The 11,611-nt window shown below is 37.2% G+C and overlaps 1 protein-coding gene across 3 annotated transcripts; it reads left to right on the top strand.

The window, feature by feature from the left end:
* Positions 1-314: 314 nt before the first annotated feature.
* LOC117114398 (chitin synthase chs-2-like) lies at positions 315-11,296 on the top strand. 3 transcript variants are annotated; one of them, XM_033258061.1, is made up of 10 exons: positions 315-610; positions 1,068-1,175; positions 2,227-2,632; positions 3,171-3,991; positions 4,278-4,529; positions 4,959-5,141; positions 5,489-5,648; positions 6,256-6,469; positions 6,955-7,155; positions 7,326-11,296. In XM_033258061.1, exons 1-10 carry the CDS (start codon positions 408-410, stop codon positions 9,287-9,289), a joined length of 4,512 nt encoding a protein of 1,503 aa, XP_033113952.1. In that variant the 5' UTR covers positions 315-407; the 3' UTR covers positions 9,290-11,296. The 3 variants fall into 3 exon arrangements, with proteins under 3 accessions (XP_033113952.1, XP_033113951.1, XP_033113953.1); XM_033258060.1 differs by having other exon boundaries at positions 1,065-1,175; XM_033258062.1 differs by lacking the exon at positions 1,068-1,175.
* Positions 11,297-11,611: the final 315 nt, after the last annotated feature.

Genomic DNA, 11,611 nt, shown 5'->3' with positions numbered 1-11,611 from the left:
CCTAGGAAACTTCCAGCTAGGGCCTATATTAAGTGCTCTAATATAAGTATTATTCTTTAGACTTATCTTATTGAGGTAATTAACCTTGATTTGTTTTGATTCGTCTGTCTTTATGATACTTCAAAGCGGTTTTGTTTGGACAATTGATAAATTATTTATAATTTTTTAAAAGAAACTAGGTAATTAATCGGAATAATTTAAATTGCTGCATTCTGATTGGCTTTGCCGCTAAAAGGTATCATAGTGGTATTAATGGGATAATTTTAACACAAGTATGTGATTAGGATATGCTACGGCCCATCGAGCATTGCCCTAAATATGCACTCATTAACCCGAACACGATATGGGATCCTCAGTAATTTTTTTAACTGCTTAGTGTTGGTACTATAATAAAGCTAAAGACAATTATGGAACTAGTCAATGGATTGTTACGTAAAGGAAGCTTCTCTCCTTCTTTTCAAAACAGGGATAAGCGGCAAAAAGACGAGATTCCAGCAACAGATATTGACTTTAGACCCATCAACACCCATCCTCCAACCGAAGCACCTCGTCCAACTTCTCCGTTTACCGAGTCTTTCGCAGGATACGCTGATTCCGGTATTAGTATAGCGTAAGTATAACTTAAGTTAGAATAAACGATATGCTTTGTTTTAACCCTAACGTTTCATAACACATTGCATACATACACTTTAGATAAAGTTTCTCTCAATTAATAAGAAAATCGTATGTGTCAATAGTACTTGAGATTTTACCAATAATTTGGCCTCTGATCTAGCTCCATCTCTTAGGTATATTAAACGTTCAATTGGTCAATTTCATGGACAATTTTTTTAAAATCAGATTTTACCAAAATTGTTCCTTAAAAGAAACAAATTAATGCCAATAATATGAAATGATTACACCACGAGGGTTGTCTCTTATTATTTGTCAAACTTATCGTTCACATTCTTACGGATATACAATATGTTCAACTTTACGCCGTTAACAACATGATTTAAGTAAATAAGTCAAAGATCAACAATTTGTGGACAAACAATGTTAAGACACGTACTTTATCTACACAGAAGTGCTGAGAAGAAATTGAACTCGGCACCATCAGAGAAGGGTTCTTATTCACGTGGAGTATCTGAATCCGGCTACGATGGCTCCGTGCACTTCAGTACGGTTGGTAGCAGGTGTGTTCCTCTGTCCATCGTTTCCACTGCCGCCACCGAGCCTAGCGTCTTGCTATTATATCTACCTATCTTCCGCTATCCTACCTACCCGCCATTTTCAAAATGGCGAGCATACGCCATATTCCACCGAACATGGTTCTAAATCACTGCGATTGTACACTTTGCTTGTTGGAAGTGGTGTTAACAAAACTGAACTCAATTTTTTTCTTATAATCGTGTCATGTTGGTTGTGTGCTTTAACTATTAACCATCACGATTTCTTTTTGTTATGTAGGTTACAGTAAAACTTGTCATGGTGTAGCTATTTTTTTGTAGAAGGATAGGTCTAATATGGGTCACGTCATTACTTAATAACCAAAACCAATATTTTTGGGGAAATGGTAAACGTTATATGTGTGTGTTTGTATAACTTGTCTCTTACTATATAAAACTACACTATTATTATTATTATTATTATTATTATTATTATTATTATTATTATTATTATTATTATTATTAATTACATGGATATTACACGCTCTTTTGTGGTCGGAGATGTGAGGGGCCGGCTGTCCAATATTTACTAACACTATTCACGGTTTTGTATTATCAAAAATAGGGCTGATAATTAATACGCTTCCTAAAAAAATGCTTTTGTTTCAAAATAATATTTTAAAAGGTACTTAACTACGTACACGTTATGCCTATTTATAAATAATGGCACAAACAAGTAAATAATTCAAAATTATATATATACATGTAGAGCATTCTTACAAAATGAGTAAATTTGGCCTATTTTAAAAAATTTGATTAGCAAATAGGCCAATATTGAAATATATAAAGCAAATCCGTGAATAGTTTTAGTAAATAATAACACTCGGCGCCTCATAGGGATTAATACTGTTATTGTCAATCTAGAGAAGTATCTAAAATCTGCGCACGAATCTACCACCACGCTCCCACAAATATCCACGTGCATCGTGAACTATGCTGGTGGTGGTTTAATATTTGTTTTAAAATTGTAAGTAATAAATTATTTTATATAAACGATTATATTCCATTCTTTCTGCAGCACTGGCAATGACACAACTTCAACGAAACGTTGGGACAGAGCCCTCTTGCGTCCTAGACGTGGATATGAACCAAAGAAAAACAAATGTCTAAACTCCTGTATCTTTTTCACCAAAATTCTCTCCTATATGACTTTATTCACACTTGTACTTATAACAGCCGTTAGTAGTAAAATTTCGTTTATAATATTAGTCGGAAGTTTCGAAAACAATGAAAACAATACAATTGTTGAGGACACGAGCGGAACGGTTACCGACGAGAAGGTGGAGGAAGACTGTGATAGGTTTTCAATTGAATACTACGCAATAATTGCTCTTGCCGTGCCAGAGATACTGACGTTTATCCATAACACAATCAAGAGTGTTTTTGGCATTTTAAAGGCACCCAGTCTCCCTCTGTTTTTCAAGGTTTGTTATGTAACTTATCATTTTGTATTTTGTCTTATTGTCTTATTACTTCAAATAAAACAGAAACGTTGTTTGTTTCCCTCCTAATGTAACCTTTGCTTTGGACCGTTATGTATTTATCTACAAGCCAAAAATACAATTCATTCTCATTTGACACTGCTATACTATTTGATTTAATTTGTATCTACCATTCCTTCGTTACCATACAGAATACTAAATTTCAAACACAAATTTATAAAAGAAGGATAACTAAATACGTTATGATTTGTCTGGATATTGTACCGAGGATAGGTTACGGGAGGCCCTGCATCCTCGATCTTGCGCATAATAACCGAGTGGGGTTACAGCCCCAAAACTGTATTAAGGAACTCCACTCATTGTCAAGGGCACTTCTATCTTTGGTAAATGTTTCTCTAAGCTGTAGACACCTTCCATCTTCCTAAGCCTCTTTTACTACTCTGTCATGAGTCCGACATTTTGATTACCATTAAACTTTTCCATCTACTGTTAACGCATTTTTGTTATTAAAATATATTAGGTATGCATCATCGAGACTCTACACTGTATAGGTCTCACCCTGTTCGTCTTCAGAGTGCTTCCATATACTTCAATAGAGTTGGCCATTGGACTGATGGGTGGAGTGTGTATCATACCCGGTCTGATGAAAACCTTCTTCAACGACGACTACGACTCACACAGAGCTTTTAAGATCCTAAAGAAACTGTTCACCTTCCTGGTAACGATCATCTTCCAGCTAGCTCCCTTGATAGCGATTCCCTGGACACCAGGTTACACTGGAACTAAATGGGAGTTGCCACTGTCGATGTTTCTGATATCATTCCGGTGGTGGGAAACATACGTAACGTGTAATGTTCGTTTCTTGTGGTGGACACTTCCATTGCTTGATTTCAAAAATGAGCTGAGACGCGCAAGATGCAAGACATACGTCGGCATTAGTTTATGGAAATCTGCTTGTATCGTAGGATTCAGTTTTCTCTTCCTTTCTGTCAACAACAAATGGACAATATATAAATGCACGCCGGATATGTTGGAAGCGGGTCCACTGGAGCTAAAATACTGGCTCGCCATACAGATCTGCGCGGCGTACCTCTGCTATCAATTCTCTATTATATCCTGCCAGACGATGATTCAACGCGTTGGCTTTGCGTTACCACTGGCTCTCGCGACTCCGGTCAGTTTGGCAGTGACGCTGATGCCATGTTATCTCAGAGAAGATCTGGTTGATGAATATCCTTGGACTTGTCCATCAGATGAACACGTTTACTGGCGTCTGATTCCAATTGCCTTGTGGTATTCGCAACTCTGGATATCGAGTAGCGTGTGGTTTAACCGCAATAGGTAAGTTGTTTTACAGCTATTACCAATATATAATAATATTAATAATAAAAAACAATAATAATGGTACGAGGAGAGCTATTTACCGTGAAAATTTGCATGTGTAAAAAATATCGCGAATCATAATGTCCTCTCGAAACTTCATACAACACTATATTGTCGTATTTTGAATGTTGGATCTTTTTTTTACATTAGTTTACACATTCATATAACAATATTAAGCCCAACTAGACTTGTAACAATAGAATAAAATTACATATTCAAACTTACGTAAACCTTATTTTAACAGGAGGATGGAATCAACAGTTAAGCTGTTGATACAACCAACGTACAGCGCCGGTTTGATTGACCAAGGTCTGATGTTGAACCGCAGACCGGTGATCGAGGAAGATATGGTCAACAAGCCCCACGACCAAGAAATTGACCAGGAGCCTGACGTCATCTACGAAGATGATGATGTGAACACAATGATTTATCTCTGCGCAACAATGTGGCATGAGACGAAGAACGAAATGACACAAATGTTGAAAAGTATTTGCAGGTGGGTTGGGATCCAGTAATGTTAATAAATTTAGCTTCCTAGAGTACAGAAAAGTAAAGCACAATAATATCAATACATCATAATAACAATTATATAAATAATAAGAATATTATTTTATCATATTTAAATTAATTTATTTTGACTCCCTTTTATATAAACAATTTTCATATTACTTATTTAGTATTTATATCAACTTATTATTTATAGTTTATCTTATTTGTTTTTGTTTTTGTTTGCTACTGTAGCAGCAACACAAACAACACGACATACAGCTGTAGAAACTGTACTCACTCAAAATTATAATCAGTCATCATATTAGGGTTTCTCCTTGTAATTAGAAGTACAGGTACAAAGAAAAACCAAACAGTTAGTTCTATTTCATGATAAACCGACTTTAACATAATATTTTCTGTTCGTTCATTTTTATAGATTAGATATCGATCAAAAGCGACTTCAGGACTACTATGATATAACTGGTAAAAAGCCCAAAGATTATTATCAGTTTGAAGCCCATATATTCTTCGATGACGCGTTTATATATGACGATGACGATAATCCGGAGATAAACGCGTTTGTTCAGACACTACTAGAGTGTGTGTCAGCGGCAGCCAGGTAAGCACATAAACTCGTGCCCATGGGCACAGAAATCCAGCAATAACTTCAGTCCATTAGTCAGTTTAGCCATGATTTTGCATTTGCCATGTTTTATATTGATTGATTTATTTATTTATATTGATGGCATACAGTATATCGATCGATCATTGTGTGTGAGTTGCAGCTTGGTGGAGATGTCCTTGGTTCAATTCCTGTCAGTACTTAATTGATATTATGTAGAACAGCCTGTGTGTATGTTTGTCTTGTTTATAAGCATCTTCTGCAATTGCCGATCAACTTACTGTTGGATATGTAAGCAATATACTGATCACTATCACTGACCCTTCCATTGAATTCCAAAACAGATCTGTCCGTAAGAAGCAGGAATACATTGAAGTCAGACCACCTTCCATCTTGGACACACCTTACGGGGGCAGGATGATATGGACCCTACCATGCGGCAACAAATTAATCGTCCATTTAAAAAACAAAGCTAAAATTAGACACAGGAAACGTTGGAGTCAGGTGAGTTTGACTAAAACTTGTTGGTTAGCAAACTTTCTTTTCAATCCTAGTCAGTGGCGTATCTAGAAGTCTTGAAATTATAACTGTCTCTTATACACATCTAGATGTGTATAAGAGACAGCATTTTGATTATGTTCATGTCTATTTATGTTTTAGTAAACATTATAAAAAAAAACATGAGACATTTTTTATTTTCTGGAGCATTACAATAGAGTCGCTTTGTAATAGATGATTCCATTAAAACAGGGGTTGGCATAAAAATCGGTCGGAGGGCCAAAGTGAACTTTTGATTTAACACCGAGGGGCGCACCAAACTTTGATGTTCCAGTGACCTTCCAAAAACCTAAAATCACTACTTTTACATCACCTTTATTCTCAGTTTTAATGTTATACTTTTTACATATTATTGGTGTCGGGTCGTAAGAAACATAGTGTTTTCTAGCCATTTTTGATTGGTGGGCCGCAAACATAGGGTTTTTAATTCATTGTCGCCGCACTTTTCCCACATGTGCATTAAAGAAACCATATTATTTTCTACCACCACAAAGGTGGTTCCTACTTGTGTTTCTGCTGTATTTCTAGCCTAATATAAGTATACTACGTTTAGGTCATGTACATGTATTATTTGCTGGGATGGATACTGGTTGGACAACAAGAAGGAAATGAAAGACTGATTGAAGTTAAAACTCACAACTCCTACATCCTAGCTCTTGATGGCGACATTGACTTCAAGCCAGATGCTGTCCAGAGGTTACTAGATCTTATGAAGAGGAACAGATCAGTGGGGGCAGCATGTGGTCGGATTCATCCTATTGGATCAGGTACAATTTTAATTAATCGTGAACAATTTCTATGCATGTCTTCTCTTCAGACCTGTCATTAGTCTCTCGGTTAAAACTTTCTGACAAACGGTCACCAAACAGCACGATCTTGGCATAGGTCACCTGCTTCATTTATTTATTTCTGATTTTGTGATGATCTTTCTAATTCCGTCCTGCCATCGAATTCTTGGCTTTCCTACTGGTCTTTTCCTTGTGTTTTACAGTCTTGTATCCGTCTTGGGTCTCTTGCTGGGGACATTTGCCTTATATGGTCATACCATCTTAATAAAACAAAATGTCTATGTATGTACTTAAAACTCAATTATTGATACGATCATAATTGACACTTTTCTCACTTGATTACTAAAGTAAACATATACAGCAGGTAATGGCCGGTACTGTCATTGTAATTTTATTATTATAAATATGAACATGTGACAATATCTCGAATATTGATTCGAGTTAGACTACCTTTATTTGTATAGGACCACTGGTTTGGTATCAAAAGTTCGAATATGCTACTGGGCATTGGTTTCAAAAAACTGCTGAGCACGTTTTGGGTTGTGTACTCTGTAGTCCAGGATGTTTCAGCTTGTTCCGTGCCTCTGCCCTTATGGACGACAACGTGATGAGGAAGTACGCCACCAGGTCTGAAAAAGCTGAGCATTATGTGCAGTACGATCAAGGTAAACTTTCTTATTACGTTTTAAATTGTAAATTGGGTCTGTAGGTTGGTGATGGTGATAATAACTAGTTTATCATTATATATATTTTATAAATGCTTATTTCGTAGCAATCTATAAATTAAGCTTGTGTTAACATTAATTATGTGAAATTTATTTTATGTTTTACACAGGTGAGGATCGTTGGCTTTGCACATTACTTCTACAACAAGGATGGCGCGTCGAGTATTGTGCCGCCGCAGACGCTCTGACATATGCACCAGAAGAGTTCGAAGAGTTTTACAACCAACGACGTCGCTGGATGCCTTCTACCTTAGCCAACACAATGGATATTCTATCGGACGGATCACGGACAGCTAAAGTAAACCAGAGTATATCGATGCCGTTTATTATTTACCAGATAGTGCTTATGGCCTCATCAGTTATTGGCCCAGCAACTGTGGCTATTTTGATCGCTAAATCCACTGCCTTTGCTTTCAATATGGAAAACAAGTATTTCTCTTACGCTATAGCCATCCTGCCACCGTTTTTCTATATCATCATTTGTTTCACCAGCAAAACAGCTACGCAACTGTTCGTGGCAAAAATCATGAGTACGGTGTACGCTTTGCAGATGTTGGCAGTGGTGGTATCCCTTAGCGGAAACGGTCTGGAGGCTGGCTTGTATAGTCCAGAAGTGCTGTGTATGATCGGTCTTGTGTCCATATATTTACTGGCCGCACTTCTCCACCCCCAAGAAGTTGGAAACATCTTGTTCGGTGTTCTTCACTTTTTGGCAATCCCGTCGGGATATGTTCTTCTTGTGATCTACTCACTGAGTAACCTGAACATTGTGTCCTGGGGAACACGTGAAGTTCCAAAGAGGAAGTCAAAAGCAGAGATACAGCAGGAGCAGATTGAAGTGAGAGAGAAAGTCAAAAATGGTATCTTCGGAACTGATATAGAGGTTGGATTTGATGGCTCTATCACATGTGGATGTGGATCTTTATTCAAGTGTGCATGCTGTTTGAACCCATCAGATGACGACAAACACTATTTATCCTTGGCAGAGGCACTTAGGGTTACAGTGGACAACAGCAGACCTGAAGAGCAAGTCGGTAAACCAATCACATCAGATGGTGCTACTCAAACAGACGACATTTCTGACGAACCATCGGAGAAGTCAGCATTCATAATGGCTACAGATATAGAGATTCCAGAGCCAGATTATGATCACGAACCATTTGATGACAAAAACCACGACGAAAAACCAACATGGATGAATGCAGCCGCATTAGCATGGGCCAACATCCGAACCATCGATACAGAAGAGGTGGAATTCTGGCAGGAACTTGTCTCTAAGTACCTTCATCCTATTGAAGAAGACAAGCAAATGCAAGAAGCCATTGCCAACAGACTCAAGGAACTTCGTAATAAAGCATGCTTTGCTTTCTTCATGCTCAACGCCTGTTGGATTATCATTATATTCTTCCTGGAACTTCAAAGTGAATTGTTTGCTATACCGCTTGGAAGTCTGAAAAGATCAAATGGCGACCCAGCTACCATTGAACCATTCCAGTTCGCCTTTTTTGTTCTGTTTCTGATTATACTAATAATTCAGTTCCTAGCTATGATCTCGCATCGAGTGTACACATTATTTCATATTTTGGCAGCAACCGACATAACTAAAAAGAAAGATAAGTCTGTAGATTTTGGTACTAACCGTCACCTATCACTCAGTGAAATTAACCTAGAAACCAACAGTATCTCTTCAGGAAGAACGCAGCTGTACTTGCATGAGCTACAGTTGAACCCAATGTACAACTTCGAAACAGAATCTGAAATATCGACTCCAGTCTCAGACAATAATACCTTGCCTAAACCTAACCGAACAAACAAATGGGGGAAAATTAAACGTAAGAACAAACGTCCTAAACTTGAAATAGGTCAGAGTACGTCGGAGATTCTCCCAGAGGGTAACGAGTCAGAGAGCTCGTCTCCCACAATGCCACGACGAATCAAGCTCAAGTATCGGCCGTCGATCGTCGACCGCATCGACACTCATATAAGGAGAAGGAGGAGCACTAAACCTAAAATTGTTAGGCCAGAATGTGAAGACGATGAGCGCAACGCTTGGCAGGATAGGCCTTACTTTTAATGCATAAATCGATAATAATCGTAATATATACAAACCAGTTGAGAGGCTTGGTGAACGACCACAGCTGGTGATGGTTTTATAGTGGCAGGCCACATTCGTCGAGCTTCAACAACTCACAGCCAGGGGTGGCGCCAGCGGGGGGTCGGGGGCCAGGGCCACCCGTCGGGGAGAGCTGACAGTTAAACCTTTTACCATTTCTGTATACAAAAATTTTAAGACGAGCGGCAAACAGATGGTGGTACATGACGTGGCCTATATAGGGTCCTGTGCAAGTCACGCAGGTATTTGATGAAGAAATCCACACATGTGCGCAAGAAAACATATTGGCCTGTCAAGAAATTTCCCCTAATCGTTAAAGTGCTGCCTTTGCATTTTACGCTTATAGTACTAAACTTTCTCACCGTATAAATTGCTCTACCTGGTGCAATAGATCGGATGCAAATGTCACGTGACAAAATGAGTGGTGCTATTCAAACATTTCCTCTTAGTATCTTTGGTGCTAATTATATAAATTGTAATTGATGAATACATTTCATATAGTAAACTACGTTATGTGTAGTTTTATATTTCTTATATATTATAAAGATCAATGGTGTTTGAATGAATAGGCCTAATAGATATTTTTATAATCGTATTTGTATTCTTTATAAGGAAAATATAATCTTTATTACACTTATTTATATTTAACTACTGCAACATAAGTTTATCAATAAGACTGTTAATAGTATTTATAATTGGGAATTTATATACGGTTTCTTTCTATCTATTTCTGGTAAGATATTAATTTTCTAAATATAAATTGCTAAGGAGACACTGCATTACGTGTGCTACTCAACCTGTTAATTTATGAGTAAAACTATTTATTTATTAAATTTCAAAATAAATTTAATATTAGCTTAGATATTTTTAGAAACTCATGATAAGGAAAGACGTTGTTAGAAATTTGGCCCACTGGGAAAAATAATATTGGGTTTCACTCATTTTCCTTTACATTCCTTATAGGTGTAGATTTACGTGTTAAATAATGCACTTAATAGTAATTGATGTTAGTTCATGATATTGCTTCTTGGTAAGCCTTAAGCCTGTTTTTCACTAGGCGAATTTATTCGCGCGAATCGGAAGCGTCGGTTCATGCGCATGCGCATTCTATCGGAATTTTTGCGAAGCGAATAAATGCGCAACAAATCAGAGCTCAGGAAGCGAACCGACGCTTTGATTCGCGCGAATAAATTCGCCTAGTGGAAAACCAGCGTAAACGAAACCACAGCGGGGAGTGTTGCACTCTCTTTGACTATCTTTCTCTGACAGTTGTGTGTTTAAAAGAGACCGTCAATTTATCACAGAATAGGGTCCGTGTATGTACAAGCCACCCTCCAATTAGAGACCACTTTTGGGACCGCCGGGGTTTCCGGTCCATGGTCTTTAACAGCTTTGGTCTCTAATTAGAATAATAAAGATAACAGATATTTGTTAATTTTGGACCACAAAAAAGTGGTTTATAATTTGAGGGGTCTTTAATTATAGGGAGACCTGTATTTACAAATCATGTACTTATATACGCGCCTCCTTAGGCATATAATTGTAACATGTAATATTAATATACCGTAAATCGTCGCGCAGACCAATAAGAAAAATAAATCGTAAATTTTGATCGAAAATAAATATTGCGCGAAAATAAATTTGTGATGAAATGAAAGCGACCATTAGTGGAAATTATTCTATATATCGCTAAAGTTGATGCGAGGCACACCGTCGTTTATAAGGATAATGCATTGGGTCCTTTTACACAACAAAATTATTGGTGGGGGGGGGGGTCATCTTACACGAGAGATCTTACATGGTATATTGATATTGAAAAAAGTGAAATAAAAGGCGAATAGTTCAATAATTACATTACTATAATCAATGTTATTATTATTGTTATTATATTATTATTATTATCATTATTATAAATAATTTGACTGCTATTATTAGTATTATGAAAATAAATTAATAAAAATCAACTTATTGCAGTCCTAATGTCATTTTTACTGTATAATTATTTCAGTATGCAATCGTCATCACTTTTTTTTAAATACTGTAATTGGAGCTGGTTGGGTATTTGAGAAGTGTGCGGAGTAATGTCTAACAAGAGAATGTTGACACGAATAATATGAAGAGCAGTGAAAAGTGCTGAATGTGCATAGAGGGAGTAGGCCTCATAGAATTCGAATGTATGAAGAATGTGGGAGAAAATGCAGGAGAAAAACGGAAGAGCTGGACGGGTATGGAGGAGGTGTAAACAGCCAGAAATATAACCAGAGCTTTCGGACAACACTAGTC

This window comes from Anneissia japonica, unplaced genomic scaffold (genome assembly GCF_011630105.1).
Source record: "Anneissia japonica isolate Jap-2015-1 unplaced genomic scaffold, ASM1163010v1 scaffold1231_len1163931_cov198, whole genome shotgun sequence".
Lineage (NCBI taxonomy): Eukaryota > Metazoa > Echinodermata > Crinoidea > Comatulida > Comatulidae > Anneissia > Anneissia japonica.
The sequence above is the reverse complement of the archived record's forward strand: the minus strand, read 5'-3'. Positions and strand labels throughout refer to the sequence as shown.